At 45.6% G+C, this 17820-nt stretch overlaps 2 protein-coding genes across 8 annotated transcripts in view; one reads left to right on the top strand and one right to left on the bottom strand.

Moving 5' to 3' along the window:
• LOC129180903 (periphilin-1-like) overlaps positions 1–17820 on the bottom strand; it is a 71020-nt gene that overhangs the window by 6270 nt on the left and 46930 nt on the right. The gene's annotated exons all lie outside the window — the stretch shown is intronic.
• LOC129180902 (prickle-like protein 1) overlaps positions 1–17820 on the top strand; it is a 40819-nt gene that overhangs the window by 14658 nt on the left and 8341 nt on the right. Inside the window, exons 2-6 of one of the 3 annotated variants that reach the window (XM_054775217.1) lie at positions 9447–9648; positions 10816–10929; positions 13802–13939; positions 16670–16873; positions 17579–17765. In XM_054775217.1, the coding sequence (XP_054631192.1) occupies positions 9463–9648; positions 10816–10929; positions 13802–13939; positions 16670–16873; positions 17579–17765 (829 nt within the window). In that variant the 5' untranslated portion in view covers positions 9447–9462. The remainder of the gene's footprint in view (positions 1–9446; positions 9649–10815; positions 10930–13801; positions 13940–16669; positions 16874–17578; positions 17766–17820) is intronic. The other 2 variants (XM_054775218.1, XM_054775219.1) reach the window with 2 other exon arrangements.

Raw genomic sequence — 17820 nt, 5'->3', positions numbered from 1 at the left:
CCAACTGAGGTAAGAACAACAGAGGAGCCTCTCAGTGACAGGGAAAAGTCAAGCAGATGATGTTGAGGGTATCAGAATGTTCACGAACTTGCGGGTGGTCTCGTGTAGATCTAGGTGGGGACGTCGGCCTTGGAAAAACTCCTTGGACCGCAAAAAGGTCAACTCCTGTCAGGTTGAGAGGCTGGGTTGCTGTCATTTGTCCACCACATTCGAGTGCACACATAAGAGCTTTCGGGTTCTACCCAGGTGTTTTTCCCTGCTAGGTGGCCATGCGAGCCTTGAAATGCTTGCATGGTGTTTGAAAGCTATCTTGTCAGACATAAAAGCAGCAAAGAGAAAATGCTGCTTTCAGGGTCCAGCAAAGGCGAGCCAGCAGCAGCCAAGTTCAACACGTGGACTGAGACTGAGAGTCCTGTGTCAGGTTTGTGTGCACGTCCATCACCGGCATCCTAGCCGAGCACAGACGGTGATTCAGAGCAGAAGCTGCTTCTCTTTCCTCAGCAGCCTCACTGAAGCTTGCTAAGCCAACGCTCTGCTGTGTGGACTTGAGAGGACGCCATGCTGTGAGGCGCGACCCACACAGGAAGGTTGTCAGTGTTTTATGCTTTCAGCCTTCACCCGCACGGAAACAACGTCTGGGTGACCTGAAAGGCTGTTTTGAGGAGTTGGAAAGTCTGGAAACACCGTCTTGTCGTTTCCGCGGAGACGAGCATTCTTTCTCCACGTGACCGGAAGTGAGCTTTGACAGCAAGCCAACATAATGTGTGAACATTTGGCCGAACATGACGCACCCCAGTCCACATTCTCCTCTTAATTATTGTCTTTTTCTCCAAAATGACTCCACTTTGTCCTAAGTCTGGATGAGCCTTGGCAAGCGGAAGATGACGCTTTCTTCTTCTACGGTTTGGTGTGTCACGTGGTTCCGCCTGCGTGTGTGTTTACAGCGCCACACGCAGGTGTGCCTTGTGTATTACATCCTTCTCACCCAGTGATGCCTTCTCTTCTGAATGTGACTATTTACTAATGCCAACTCTTTTCCTAATTCAAATGCCAGGCACGTTTCTGTGTGGACGAGGCCTTAACCTTGCAATTGGATCTACTTCCTTGTTTGGTTTTGATGTGTATTTCCTGTCAGTCACCCTACTTTAGCTACAATCAAAGGGTGCCCCCCCCAAACTGTCCTTTGCCCTCAGTGGGCAGGTGAGTTAGCTATGCAGGCCTGGAGTTTCCAAAGCCATGTTAACAAGCACCTTCACAAAGGAGCGCAGGGGTTGTTAACATTCAGGACTGCAGGGGTCTGGCTAGTGTGGGTGGAGGGATGTGGGGGGGTGGCGGTCAGTGATGGTCTGAGGTGAGAAGGAGGGACATTAGAAGTAGTTTCACAAAACATAGCCTCCTTGTTCACAGGGCGGGGGGGAGTTGAAGTGATGAGCTAAGCCAAGCTAAGCATGGCCAAGGGGGCGGGGTCACTGCTTCCGCCATTCAGGGAAGCATGGGATGCACAAGTGGTAGGAAATGAGCTGCAAGGAAAGGAGTAGAAAATGTGAGCAGACACCAGGAACATCCTGGATTCCACATGAAACATCTCATCAAGACTAAACATCTGCTCAGTCTCGGTGGTCAGAACCCGCCTCTTGTGAGCTACAGTACCTCCTGGGCCGCATTGTTGCAGGTTATTTTGGTGGAACTTGCAAGGGATTGACGACAGGTCATCTGCCTTTGTGGGCTTTAAACACCTATGAGATAAGACACCCAAAAAACAGAGAAAAGGTGAGATAAACAAGCTCTTGATGGGACAAGCTAGCAGTGGGTTCCATTGTGTGGGACATCACAGGTGATTCATGGGAGCCAAGGCGCTTGACTTGACATTTTGTGCAACAAAGCAGACAAGCATTCACAACGAGGACGTCCCTCTGCAGCGAGCACTTCAAAAAATCATCATACATCATTTTTCACAGATAACACAAAGCTGAGATGCAGGCTGTTTTTCCACATCTAAAAGCACATCAGCATATCTACAGTACAGTACAGTATAGCACAGTACAGTATAGCACAGTATAGTGCAGTACAGTACAGTACAGTATAGCACAGTACAGTATAGCACAGTATAGTGCAGTACAGTACAGTACAGTATAGCACAGTACAGTATAGCACAGTATAGTGCAGTACAGTACAGTACAGTATAGCACAGTACAGTACAGTACAGTATAGTGCAGTACAGTACAGTACAGTATAGTGCAGTACAGTACAGTACAGTATAGCACAGTACAGTACAGTACAGTATAGCACAGTACAGTATAGCACAGTATAGTGCAGTACAGTACAGTACAGTATAGTGCAGTACAGTACAGTACAGTATAGCACAGTATATTACAGCACAGTACAGTATAGCACAGTACAGTACAGTACAGTACAGTACAGTATAGCACAGTACAGTACAGTACAGTATAGTGCAGTACAGTACAGTACAGTATAGCACAGTACAGTACAGTACAGTATAGTGCAGTACAGTACAGTACAGTATAGCACAGTACAGTATAGCACAGTATAGTGCAGTACAGTACAGTACAGTATAGCACAGTACAGTACAGTACAGTATAGTGCAGTACAGTACAGTATAGCACAGTACAGTATAGCACAGTATAGTGCAGTACAGTACAGTACAGTATAGCACAGTACAGTACAGTACAGTATAGTGCAGTACAGTACAGTACAGTATAGTGCAGTACAGTACAGTACAGTATAGCACAGTACAGTATAGCACAGTATAGTGCAGTACAGTATAGCACAGTACAGTACAGTACAGTATAGCACAGTACAGTATAGCACAGTATAGTGCAGTACAGTATAGCACAGTATAGTGCAGTACAGTATAGCACAGTACAGTATAGCACAGTATAGTGCAGTACAGTACAGTACAGTATAGCACAGTACAGTACAGTACAGTATAGCACAGTACAGTATAGCACAGTATAGTGCAGTACAGTACAGTACAGTATAGCACAGTACAGTATAGCACAGTATAGTGCAGTACAGTACAGTATAGCACAGTACAGTACAGTACAGTATAGTGCAGTACAGTACAGTACAGTATAGTGCAGTACAGTACAGTACAGTATAGCACAGTACAGTATAGCACAGTATAGTGCAGTACAGTATAGCACAGTACAGTACAGTACAGTATAGCACAGTACAGTATAGCACAGTATAGTGCAGTACAGTATAGCACAGTACAGTATAGCACAGTATAGTGCAGTACAGTACAGTACAGTATAGCACAGTACAGTATAGCACAGTACAGTATAGCACAGTATAGTGCAGTACAGTACAGTACAGTATAGCACAGTACAGTATAGCACAGTATAGTGCAGTACAGTACAGTACAGTATAGTGCAGTACAGTACAGTACAGTATAGCACAGTATATTACAGCACAGTACAGTATAGCACAGTACAGTACAGTACAGTACAGTACAGTATAGCACAGTACAGTACAGTACAGTATAGTGCAGTACAGTACAGTACAGTATAGCACAGTACAGTACAGTACAGTATAGTGCAGTACAGTACAGTACAGTATAGCACAGTACAGTATAGCACAGTATAGTGCAGTACAGTACAGTACAGTATAGCACAGTACAGTACAGTACAGTATAGTGCAGTACAGTACAGTACAGTATAGCACAGTACAGTATAGCACAGTATAGTGCAGTACAGTACAGTACAGTATAGCACAGTACAGTACAGTACAGTATAGTGCAGTACAGTACAGTACAGTATAGTGCAGTACAGTACAGTACAGTATAGCACAGTACAGTATAGCACAGTATAGTGCAGTACAGTATAGCACAGTACAGTACAGTACAGTATAGCACAGTACAGTATAGCACAGTATAGTGCAGTACAGTATAGCACAGTATAGTGCAGTACAGTATAGCACAGTACAGTATAGCACAGTATAGTGCAGTACAGTATAGCACAGTACAGTACAGTACAGTATAGCACAGTACAGTATAGCACAGTATAGTGCAGTACAGTACAGTACAGTATAGCACAGTACAGTATAGCACAGTATAGTGCAGTACAGTACAGTATAGCACAGTACAGTACAGTACAGTATAGTGCAGTACAGTACAGTACAGTATAGTGCAGTACAGTACAGTACAGTATAGCACAGTACAGTATAGCACAGTATAGTGCAGTACAGTATAGCACAGTACAGTATAGCACAGTATAGTGCAGTACAGTACAGTACAGTATAGCACAGTACAGTACAGTACAGTATAGCACAGTACAGTATAGCACAGTATAGTGCAGTACAGTACAGTACAGTATAGTGCAGTACAGTACAGTACAGTATAGCACAGTATATTACAGCACAGTACAGTATAGCACAGTACAGTACAGTACAGTACAGTATAGCACAGTACAGTACAGTACAGTATAGTGCAGTACAGTACAGTACAGTATAGCACAGTACAGTACAGTACAGTATAGTGCAGTACAGTACAGTACAGTATAGCACAGTATATTACAGCACATGGCTTGGCATCCTTTGACTTTTCAGCCTTGGGTGGAAAAAGTTAGGACACCCGAGCCAGCGTGTGATTTTTCGATGGTGTTGATGTGCACCACAAACACATGCTTGCTTTATTATTTTATTATGTTTCCTGTTTAAAGCAACCCTGCTGCTTTTCCAACATGTGCCAATGCTAACGTGTTTTGGTGCCAAATCAAGCAAGGCAGTGCTACTAGTTGGATTTACAACACATAAATGTTCCATCAATAATGCATTTTGCATAATCTCGCCAACCATGGGGGGTTCTAAAGCCCCCTAATCACGCTAGAAGGGTGTGGCGTGCAGCAGTAAAGTGAAGCAGTGCGTGCACATCTCCAGGCTCTTTAACCATTACGTCTGTGTTCAAAGGCTGGTTTTCTCAGCTGTCTCTCCGTGGCCCCGGTTGGCCTCGTTGGCCATATGAGGGGGGGGGGGGGGGGGGTCGTGGGGGATGCTGCTGGACGCTGGCCTATTTGATCTCAGCTAGGGCCCATTGGTCTTTGAGAAATGAGCACAACTGGACGTCTTGGGGGGCTACATGGAGATTGATACCACATCATACTGGGGGGGTCTGACATTTGGATGACCTTATCCAGTACCAGGTGTGGGTATGATGTTTAATGCTTGCTGTGTTGGCCAAAGCAAAGCTACGCTATTCATTTCATTGGTGATTTAGTCATCATAACAGATTCTTCCGTCTGTGTGGCTTATTTCAATACCACACCGAGAAAACAACTTCAATGCTTTTTCAGTCTATTTTTGGCAGCCCTCCAGCTCACCCGTGCTTGCAAAAATAGTGTTTCCCTCACCCCATGCAGCAAACACGGTCAGCGTTTGATCTCCCTTCGTGACATTGTAGGCATCCGTCGAGCCCCCCCTGCTGCCTCACCTGTCTCCCATCGCCGTGTCCGTGCGCCAGATGAAAGGCCGCGCCAGGCAGCGGCGGCGGCAGGTTGGAAAACAAACAATCCCGATCAAAAGGAGAGAAGAAGGGAGAGAAAGCGGCCTTGTGGACATTCCCCATATGGCGGCCTGGTCCTGTTGTGTCAGGCCACTGTTTATACAGACCTCGGGTTCAGCAGATCGAGCCAGTGCCGGGTCACTTGTGGCGGCCTCCTGAGACACAGAAGGACTCACAGCCGGTGGTTGCTGGTCACTTTGATGTCACGCTACGTTTAGGAACCCGCAACACGGGCTACACTCTCTCAGACAACCTGAACAGCCCACTAGTGCTAGGCGTAGTGTTCCTTCCTATGTTGCTGTGTGAAATCAGCGCACCCAGGAGAAAACCAATTCAATAGTGTTTCTCATCTTCTTTAGCAAATTGATGCCACTCACAACCTTCTTCGGCCCCATGGTGGGTCATTTAGCAGTCGCAATAAAAAGTGAGCCAGCAAGGCGTAGGGTGTTTTACTTGGGAGCTCAATTTTATCTACAGATTCTGTGCCTGGTGGTGCCATCAAACAGATGAAAAGCAGTAACACCAGATTTGTATTCCATTCAGTTCTTATATTATTCCACAAATGGGCATTAACTGCTGAGTTGAAACCGATGATGTAGGAGAGACTTGAAGATGAAGGTATGCGTGCGTTTGGTGTTTCATTAGGCAGGATTGGAGATGTTTCAGTGGATGGTTTTATCTAGAAGTGTTGGTAAAAAGGGGTGCAACTTTCCTCCCTTCATGTGGGAGTATTCCTGCTCTGCGTGGTACCTCCATTTTCAATAATTCAATGGCTTCCCTCAGAAGCCTGGCAAATGGCGTGAGTGCTGTGGTGCCTCCAGATAGGAGAAGCGTCCATAAATGGTCGTATGTATGCCTTGAAGATGGTGGGTCATGCTCGGGGAGGGAGGAGGGGTTGTAAGTCCCAGGATGTATCATCTAGCAGCTTTCTTGGTAAGTGCTTTGATGCAAGGAGCCTTGGTCACAACCAGAAGTCCCATTTTTTTGTTCCCAAAATCACTGCATTTTTTGCTGGGGGAGAAGGTAGTTGTGGTGACCATGAGGGAGTACGATCACCGTGCACCCAACGTGCAACCTGTAACCAAACGTGAGCCTGCTCGCTTCATCGGCACAGCCGACACACGTTAGTTGGAAGACCAACGTCCATCAAACGTGCAATAAAAGTACTGACCTGTGTTCCATGCGGGCTTCGTATGAAGATTGCAAGAACTACATGTGAGATGTTCGTCGTGCGTACCAGCCACGTGTAACGGATGCCAGCCTGTGAGGCTGTGCGAGTGTACGTTGGTAAACCTCACTCCCTCTGCCTCAAGAGCTGCGCCGACAGTCCGGGCTTTTAGTCTAGTGGTCAGCGCCCTCGCCTCCCATTACGAAGGTCCTGTATTCGAACCCTGGTGCGGGCAGGTGCGAAACAGGGCGGGTTACACACGTAAGATCCGTACTGGAAACATGATTGGTTCTGCACATGCACGACACCTCCATACCTATATACCTCGCAGCAATGCAGCCCCCCTTTCATGCAGCGGAGAGGAGGATGAGTTCACGCTCTCGTTTCCCGTTGACGATCATCTCCTCAGGGTTGCTGGCATTAAATCAGAATCGGTCAGAAGCCCGTTTCTCAATAACATCCACGTCTCACTGCAGACTTTCTGCAGATATGTCTCGCAGCTTTGGGTTTTTAACGGTAATGTGAAGAGTTGACTCACCTGCAAACAGGTGGAGGTCATGCTCCAAGTGTGAAGCCAGGTCATCAGGAAGAGTATCGGAGCAGCAGATAGAGGTAATGCTGAAGAACAACACGCTGTTGTCTCACGCTGCTGTCATCTAAAAGATGAAAGCCAGCCATGTGGGTCTCCTTGAATACTAAATGAAGCCAGTTTTGACAGACGGCCGTGGTGCCGCGCACGATGGAAAGCTTCTTTATATCCACTTTCCTGTTGGGAGATCTGTGAGAGCATTATTCCATTCTACCATTTGTAGAAGAAGCTGGTGTTTGTCAAGGTGTCACAAATGAGGCCTTCCATGGCTTTGGAAACGAGACGGGCCTGATGTTTGAATGATCTTCTTTGTTTCTTTTATTTTCGGTACAGCGATCACATGGCACATTTCCAGTCTGAAGGAGCTGTCTTGGTGTCCCGGGTTGCTTTCATCAAGCATGACAAAATGATTTTGTTGACAACCTTTCTTTAATGAAGAAACGGAGATGGTGATGAGCTAACCGTGGCTCTTTGGTGACTAAACCTGACAAGTCATGTGTGACTTTTTTTATTGACGAGATGAGAATGGATGAAAATGTCAGTGGGTGGTCTGTCACAGTGGCCCCCAACATTTTGTCACCCACAGACAGGATCATGTTCCCACAAATCTCTGGTAGAAGATTTGTAGACGTGCTAGCATGAATTACCTTGAGGTTGTGTACCAACAAATATGCACGTTAGCACTCAATAAGATCATCAAATCTTCATCTACATCGTATCAGCATCCATCCATCCATTTTCCTCCGCTTATCCGGGTTCGGGTCACGGGAACTTTGCCTCAGCTCTCTCTTCACCACGACGGTCCGGTACATCGACCGCATTACTGCAGACGCTGCACCGATCCGCCTGTCGACCTCACGCTCCAACCTTCCCTCACTGGTGAACAAGACCCCGAGATACTTGACCTCCTCTGCCTGGGGCAGGACCTCATTCCCAACCCCCCCTTTTCCCACTGAGAACCATGGCCTCACATTTGGAGGTGCTGATCTCATCCCAGAAGCTTCACACTCAGATGCAAACCCCCCCAGTAAACGCTGAAGGTCATAGCCCCGTGAGGCCATCGGGACCACATGAAGTTGTTGATTGCTCTGCGTGCATCAGAGCAGCAAATAAGTAGTTAGATGAGGATTTTCATCTTGAAGATTTCTTTTATGTTGACCACAGTGAGCAGTCCTCACATGGTCACTGTGGACATGAGGCTTCACGGCTGCTTGGATGTGTTCTTCTACTTGGGATTGTTGAGCTTTACCCTTCTTTTTGGTGTCATAATAAAAGATACGTGGGATGATTACTTACAAATACAAAAAAAACCCTGTAATAAAATAAAACAAATGAACCAATGAGTGGTGTGGAATATTTCAAGTGAATGGAGCTAAAAAGGTTTATGTTTGAAGTGTGCAGGAGTCGGGGGTACGTGGCTTCAGGTCAAATGTCTGAGGTTTGGAACCACTGTCTGTAACCGCAACAGCGTTCCAAAAGTGAGGCAATATTTTGACCAAAATGTTCATCAAAACCCAAATCATACGGTAACTGGGCCGTTTGACTGCACTCTGAAGACGGAAAAGGTCAACTTCGTACCCCCCAGTCCGTGTGGGCACCACTCAAGCAGAAAAGCTGACTTTTATAGGACATATGAAAGGAGCAATACTTCAGCAAAAGTGCTTTCTGAAGCACAAACCTCTACCAGCGCTTACCTTCGTCATTCTGACCCCCACCTTTTGCATGTGCCCCAGTTGTTGTCATTGTTGCCTTATTGGCTGTGACATTGACCATAATACAGTAGATCCTTGCTATCTGTTCTAAGAACACCAACAAATGGTAAAAAACCATCATAAGTCTGGACGAGCCGTGGAATGCGTTCTTTCTTCTTCTATGGTTTAGTGTCTCATGTACTTCTGTCTGCGTGTGTGTTTACAGCGCCACACGGCGGTGCGCCTTGTGCATTACAACCTTCTCACCCAGTGAGCCGATGCAACTATTCACTATTTACTTATACGGCCTTTTTTTCAACACGCCCCAACAACAACAAAAAAATCCCAGGAACGTTTCCGTACGGCGTAAGAGAAGCTTCCTCAGATACGACGATGACTCATGAAATGTGTGATGAAAATGCGATGATGGTCTAATTGACCAACATTCCTCGTCTTCTCCCCTTTCTTCCCTCCGTCTAGTAAAAGGGAGATCCTGATGAGCCTGGCGGGTGCGACGGTGGCTGGCCACCAAGGCGGCGGGGCACACCAGCGAGATTCCATGATGGAGCAGAAAGTCAGCAAACTGATGTCCGGCTTCCAGCACAGTTCCACCTCAGACGACGACTCAGGCTGCGCACTGGAAGAGTACACCTGGGTACCGCCCGGTCTTCGCCCTGAGCAGGTGAGCGAAGATGAGGCATCCATCTATTCCAGTCAGGGTGGTAGGGGAGCCGGGGCCTGCTGATTTAGGGCTCAGTTGAGCAAAACCACTGCTTTTCAAATCCAGATTCGGTGTAAATATTTTCTGGTGCTGATCCAAATGAGCATTTTTCTTAGCCGACACTCCATTCTTGATAACTGCTCGGGCAAATGATGATTCCCCGTAGACCATCACTAAAAAGGGATCCTCCTGATCGAGAATAAAAACAGCACTGACCTCGTTGTCATTCCCGTGTAGGCTAGTGCACGGCCCAGATAAGACGTGCTCAGCGAGGTAAAGACTCATACAGGAATGAAGAAACTCTCTTGGGAGAACAAAACTATTGTTACTACGTCCACTTCAAGGCACACCTGCTGTCTCTGGAGGTTTTCTTTCCAAACTGCGTTATGGTGAAGTCTGCTTGTGATTATCAGAGATGCTCGAGCATCCTGCCGCTAGCAGGATTGGAAACTGGGGGGCCGACTTCTTAACAAGCCTTTTCCTCCCCAAACACAAGCAGGGCTGTTAGTTGCTGCCGGAGGGCCGCTGGTGTAATGTGGCATATTTCCTAAACCCGGCATCCTGCCTTTCCCGTTGAAGTGCACACATGCGCCCCAACCCTTACTGCCCAAACATGTGGGGGCTTTTGTACGGGTCAACTGTAATGTCTTTACTGCACCCATTGCCTTGAATGGAGCACACATACTCCCCAGCCCCCGTGGAGCTGGATGAGGGGGTAATAGCGACATCAAAATGTGCATAATTTATGATGGGGGGGTGATGGGGTTGATTGTCAGGCTAAATTGCTGTCGCTCCCCTTCTTTAGACGGCCTGAGCCGCAGGAAGTCCCCAAAGACACAGGACAAGCACGTCCCTCCTCTTTATCTGGCTGGCTGTAATGGCCCCTCCCTCATAAGGTTTACACTCCAAGAGGTCGACCCCATAAAGGTCAAAGTGCCACCCCGACCAGTCCCTATAAAGACAAGCTTATGATTGGAAAAACAAAAACAATCAAACCGATCTGGCCCGGTGACCTGTTTGGACGTTTTAAGTGGCGATTTATGGAGAAGCCGATCCTCCGGGATCATGAACTTCAACAATAAAGCTCACTCAACCTGTCAAGTGTTTTTGCCACGCATCCTTCCTCAGGTCCAGTTGTACTTCTCCTGCCTGCCTGAGCAGAACATCCCATACGTCAACAGTCCGGGTGAGAAGTTCCGAATCAAGCAGCTCCTCTATCAGCTGCCACCGCATGACAATGAGGTGAGACCAGGGTTGGGATCATCGGGTCATTTTGCCAAGCATTCCCTTACGGACTCTAGTGGGCGGGACTGACAGTGCTGCCAATCAGCCGTGCCGCCAGCACGACCGGAACAAATACTGGAAACTCGGTTTTGCTTCATGTGAAAGGATGACAACAGGGCGACGTAACACTGGAAACTTGGTTGGCATGTTTTTCGGTTAACGTCAAAATTGTACGTCTCGTCTCGGTTTGCGTGCATTCTCCGGTTAGCATACAGTATATTGTTATATTATATTAGTATATTGTTATATTATATTGTTATTAACACACTGCATGAGTCCAACTTTGTTCTTCACATATTTTTAGCACAAAACCTCCTTCCTTGTCAGCTAGCTAACAAAATACAACTGGAAGCGGAAATTGCTGCCTTATGTTGCTCGTCTGTGATGTCATCAGCGGTTGACTTTCACAAATGTTAACAAAACACATTTGTATACTTTTACAATGCTGGTTTGACGTGCACAAATGCATGCAAATGACGAATGAAAGGATAAATCGGCATTTAAGATGACTTTTACCTTCATGATTGCTGCCAAAGACACCATGTGGCAGCCAGATCGACATGGACACCACCCGCCCCTTTTGCTAGGAGTTACATCTTCAATTCAATGAGAGTTCATCACTTTTGTTAGCAAAATGCTGCCACTTGCAACTTTCCTTGGCTCGTTAGGGTGAAGGGTTAGTGTTGGGTTTAGGGTTAAAGGTTAGGGTTAGTGGTTAGGGTTCATGGTTAGGGTTGGGTTTAGGGTTACAGGTTAGGGTTCATGGTTAAGTTTGGGTTTAGGGTTAGGGGTTAAAGGTTAGGGTTGGGGTCTTGGTTAGGGTTGGGTTTAGGGGTTAAAGGTTAGGGTGCGTGGTTAGGGTTTGGTTTAGGGTTCATGGTTAGGATTGGGTTTAGGGTTTAGGGGTTAAAGGTTAGGGTTTGGTTTAGGGTTAGGGTTCATGGTTAGGGTTGGGTTTAGGGGTTAAAGGTTAGGGTCCGTGGTTAGGGTTTCGTTTAGGGTTAAGTGTTAAAGGTTAGGGCTCATGGTTAGGGTTGGGTTTAGGGTTAGGGGTTACAGGTTAGGGTTCATGGTTAAGTTTGGGTTTAGGGTTAGGGGTTAAAGGTTAGGGTTGGGGTCATGGTTAGGGTTTGGTTTAGGGTTAGGTGTTAAAGGTTAGGGCTCATGGTTAGGGTTGGGTTTAGGGTTAGGGGTTAAAGGTTAGGGCTCATGGTTAGGGTTGGGTTTAGGGTTGGGTTTAGGGTTAGGGGTTAAAGGTTAGGGCTCATGGTTAGGTTTGGGTTTAGGGTTAGGGGTTAAAGGTTAGGGTTCATGGTTAGAGTTGGGTTTAGGGTTAGGGGTTAAAGGTTAGGGCTCATGGTTAGGGTTGGGTTTAGGGTTAGGTGTTAAAGGTTAGGGCTCATGGTTAGGGTTGGGTTTAGAGTTAGGGGTTAAAGGTTAGGGCTCATGGTTAGCGTTGGGTTTAGGGTTAGGGGTTAAAGGTTAGGGCTCATGGTTAGGGTTGGGTTTAGGGTTAGGTGTTAAAGGTTAGGGCTCATGGTTAGGGTTGGGTTTAGGGTTAGGGGTTAAAGGTTAGGGCTCATGGTTAGGGTTGGGTTTAGGGTTAGGTGTTAAAGGTTAGGGCTCATGGTTAGGGTTGGGTTTAGGGTCAGGGGTTAAAGGTTAGGGCTCATGGTTAGGGTTGGGTTTAGGGTTAGGGGTTAAAGGTTAGGGCTCATGGTTAGGGTTGGGTTTAGGGTTAGGGGTTAAAGGTTAGGGCTCATGGTTAGGGTTGGGTTTAGGGTTAGGGGTTAAAGGTTAGGGCTCATGGTTAGGGTTGGGTTTAGGGTTAGGGGTTAAAGGTTAGGGCTCATGGTTAGGGTTGGGTTTAGGGTTAGGGGTTAAAGGTTAGGGCTCATGGTTAGGGTTGGGTTTAGGGTTAGGGGTTAGTGTATGTGATTAGGGTTGGGTTTAGAGTTCGGGTCGGCCCTCCTGGAATAAATAAATGACACTAACCAAGGCTCCAGTGTACTTGCAAAGTGGATCTTTCATCAAAGGTAGAAATCCTATAGGATTTGCAGAAACATGAGCACACAGCATGCCATAGCTTGGAATGAATGTGGCGTTTACCCCCGGTGTGTGCAGGCCTCCTCCTCCACCCCAGCTGACAGCGTGTTCTCCACTGTTGGCTTTGAATGTGACTTTGTCAAATAAAGAAAGTCGGTGATGATGGTCCACCTGTTTGTTGGCATTTTCTCAAACGAGCGTGGATAAGAAGGGAATGGTGAAGCAGATTCTAAAATCGTACCAATCACATCAAGATGAGAAAGTTGGGTCTACTTCAGATCATCAGATGCAACGTGACAGACCACAGTCGCCCCCTTGGCATCCTTGTGGCACCGTCCTGTGGACATGTAGCGTGGGCACAATGCCACTTTTGACGGGGTGATGTTGTGATGTTTGCCAGCTGGATTCCTGTCACAGTGGTGGGTGTTTACAAGGAGTGCTTAGCGGGGGTAGAGGGATGCAGATTGAAAGGGTCTTTATGTTGTGCCACCGTGGCACTACGGGCCCCGTCTTCTCCATTTCACTGGAACCTGCGTTTTTTTGCTTTGTGTCAACGTCTGCTTTGCTTCTTGTTAAGTCTTTGGGAAACACCAGGGGGGCTTGTTGTAAAAAATCAGGTTCTCAATCAGGGCCGGGGGGTTGGAGACTTACTGGGGATGAGGAAGGGCAAGCCGGGGTCAAGAGTTGCGTTTGTTCGCCTCTCTCAGCCCAAATTTACTACCTCGCTCTCCTTCAGTCAACTGATACAAAGTGGACGAATCACCGTCATGTCCTCCATTGGCAGGTTGGCTATTGCTGCTCCCTCAGTGAGGAGGAGAAGAAGGAGCTCCACATCTTCAGCATCCAGAGGAAGAAGGAGGCCCTGGGGAGGGGCACGCCCAAAATAGTGCCCTACAGTCGTATGAACAGCGTTTGTGAGCATGTACGTCCCACAGCACATCTCAGTCTGCTTTCACTTGGGATGACAACGTGTGATACCACTGATTAAACCCCAACCCTAATCCTTTTGTCCCTTTACTCAGTCTGACACTGAGTCAAATTTGGGCTGGTATCGGCGATACCAATCCGATATCAATACGTTGCAAATTCACCTAACGTGTCTAGTAAAGTTTAAAAAGTAGTGATACACTAACTAAGTCATTATTTAATTCATCAATTACAATATAATTGTTCTTCATTATCAATAGTATTATTATATCATAGAATACAAGACAATTCATTCATTCATATTTTTCATTATTATTATTAATACGTTTATTGTGTGTTGTATTGTATAGTATTATACATGTATTTTAAATGAATCGTTTATTTAATGAATGATTCATTCAAATAAACTGAATGACTGAAGTATCAAAAGTATCAATATTTTGAATTGATTTGAGAGCCTGAAGAGCTGGAAGTATTGATATTTCAGTATTGATCCGTACATCACTAATGGAAGCTGAGGCTGAGCTGGATGTGGTCTTTCATGACTTTTGTGCGTCCCATCAGGAACTATTTTAGCCAGGAGACACACGCTCGCAATATTTGCCAAATATTTCAGTATTAAAAAAGGTGACGCGCTTGCCATAATACTACTACTACTACAAATAATAATAATAATGCCAAACAGATGAAACAATTTCAAGCAGGTCCCTTGGTCACCTGTGGAACAAAGCTGAGATTCTTTTAGATGTTTTCAATATCTTAGCTTAGCATATCAATAGCTTAGTTTAGCATATCAATAGCTTAGCTTAGCATATCTTCACCCACATTGGACTGACAGCCTTTGAAAGAATGACCAATATTACCATGCAAATATCACCTATTGTATATACAGTATACATTATGATGTACTTATATAGTATTGTATATATACATATAGTATTGTATATATACATATACATTATGATGTACTTATACATATAGTGTTGTATATATACATATACATTATGATGTACTTATACATATAGTATTGTATATATACACATACATTATGATGTACTTATATAGTATTGTATATATACACATATACATGGGTCAGTGATGGTCTGGGGAGGCATATCCCTGGAAGGACGCACAGACCTCTACAGGTTAGATAACGGCACCATGACTGCTATTAGGTACCGGGATGAAATCCTTGATACCATTGACTGGCCCCTACGTTCACCTGACCTAAACCCAATAGAACACCTCTGGGACATGATGTTTAGGTCCATCCGGCGCCTCCAGGTTGCTCCTAAGACTGTCCAGGAGCTCATTGATGCCCTGGTCCAGATCTGGGAGGAGATCCCCCAGGACACCATCCGTAGTCTCATTAGGAGCATGCCCCCACGTTGTCAGGCATGCGTACAAGCACGTGGGGGCCACACAAACTACTGAGAATCATTTTGAGTTGCTACAATGACATTTTAGCTAAATGGACCAGTCTGCTGCATCATTTTTTCACTTTCATTTTTGGGGTGTCTTTGATTTCCCCCCTCTATAGGGTGATCATTTTCATTTCTATCAAATGATGTGGCATCATTTTCTTACTAATACATCACCCACTTATTATCAGGAAACATATTCAACATCATTTCCCAGTTTAGATCTGATGTGTTTTCCAAGTGTTCCTCTCATTTTTTTGAGCAGTATATTATTGTACATCTACATATATTATATACATCTACATATAATATGCACATATACTATTGTGCATATACATATATTATTATGTACATATGCATATATGTATATGTACATATAAAATGTACATATACATATATTATTATACAATATGACTGTGTGGTCATAGACATCCATGCAGTGTTGTTTTTACTAGCCATTTTTCTTAGTCTTAGTCTTTTGGACGGAAATGTGTGGTGTTTTAGCCACATTTCAGTCATTTCTATACTGAATGTGGAAGTTGTAGTCCAGATTTACTTGACCAAAATTTAAACAAAAATATTTAGTCGAGAAAAATTAAAAACATTTTAGTCAGTTTCATTAAAAAAAGAGAACATAACTTATATCAATGTCCATAAGTATTGAAAACTGGTTGAGGGAAAAAAACTAAGAGGGGACAGAACGACTTTCGTAAAAGTCTACAGGTGATGTACAGTAGGTACACACAATACCCACACAATAGGCACAAATGTCATGCGTTTTAAACATCCGACAGAGGGGGCCGCACCTGGTACCGGTTCTTGGGTAGGGCTGAACTGGGCTGCAGGAAACTTACAGGTGCAATGATAAAATTAAATGAAATACATTTTAATAAATGTGCAAATAACTACATCAATTTGATGTAAATGCATATCAACTTTGGAAATATGTTTTTTAAAAAATCATATACACTTAGAAATCCCATGTTTATGTTGTTTGTTGTGAGCGCTGACTTAGCCTTTTTCTTTCACCTCGTATTTGCTCCCAAAGGTTGTCAACAAGAGGGAATGATGAAAACAACACAGCATCCCTGCATTTGTAGTCTCAGTTGGGCTGATCAGTCACTTTGAAGTGTTTTCAGTGTTTGAGTGTCTTGGTGTGTCACCCAGAAGGGGCGTCCAACGTGTCCAAATAGCTTTGATGGAGCATTCCTGTGTCGGGCGTGTCAGCTGCGACCAATGACAGTCTAGTCTATCACTTTCACAACGGACTAACCCCCCATGTGCTCATGTGATCGTGTGTGCAGTGTGGCAAGAACGTCGGTGGCGGTGAAATGGCGGTGTTGGCGTCCAGGTCGGTCCCTGGGATGTGTTGGCACCCGGCTTGCTTTGCCTGCTCCACGTGTAGCGAGCTGCTGGTGGATTTGATCTACTTCTACCACGACGGAAAGATCCACTGTGGAAGGCACCATGCCGAGCTCCTCAAACCTCGGTGCTCAGCCTGCGATGAGGTAAAACCACAATTCTGGAAGTTTCCTTTGGGAGACGTAGTAGAGTTTGATGGAGTTCTAAAGGGAATCAAGACTATACAGCCTGAGGACAACCAGAAACGTCTAACGTCTAGCACATTCAGTCAAACGCGAGCTGCTGGTCGACCGTGAGGGTAGTGTGGGTCGAACTGTAGATGTCATATGACATCAGTCAGCTGACATCAGGCTCCCCTCCTGATTGGCTCTTGCTCCCCCGCGGCAAAGATTGATGTGCTTCACACATGGCAGGTGAGGACGGAAGCTGTGAGACAGGGTGATTATGATGAGTCTGTCCTGCCAAGTGATGAGCAAAATTTGTGCATGTTAAATGTTGTGCTCGTGCATGTCGTCGTGCACACGCTGTCTTGCGGCTCAATCCCAGAAAGTTGAAAAAATGTTGAACAGGACCAATCAGCAGGGCTGTCACTGACCAACCAATGAGTGGACAGGATGCTGTCCGTGCTCCCTCCCATGTAAACATGGAGGAAAAAATGATAGATGTCCTGGAGCTATTTGACATTTCTAAAAAAAAGTCTACAGAGATAGAAACAGCATGGGAACTTGTTGGCGCCAGAATGAACGTACTAGTTGACATGAAAATATGATATTCTGTGTTTATGCTAGGAGGTAGATCTTTGGGATTAGCACCTCCACTGCAACTCAACTACTGCGCATCTTTCACTTCAGATTATATTTGCTGATGAGTGCACGGAGGCCGAGGGGCGCCACTGGCACATGAAGCACTTCTCCTGTTTTGAATGCGACACGATCCTGGGGGGACAGCGCTACATCATGAAGGATGGCAGACCCTACTGTTGTGGCTGCTTCGAGTCCCTCTATGCAGAATACTGTGAGGCTTGTGGAGAACATATCGGTAAGACCTGAAATAGCATGTGGAAGCACACGTGTGAAGACGTTGCTGAGAATTG

Source organism: Dunckerocampus dactyliophorus, chromosome 5, assembly GCF_027744805.1.
Source record: "Dunckerocampus dactyliophorus isolate RoL2022-P2 chromosome 5, RoL_Ddac_1.1, whole genome shotgun sequence".
Taxonomy (NCBI): domain Eukaryota; kingdom Metazoa; phylum Chordata; class Actinopteri; order Syngnathiformes; family Syngnathidae; genus Dunckerocampus; species Dunckerocampus dactyliophorus.
This window is presented reverse-complemented; position numbering and strand designations above follow the sequence as displayed.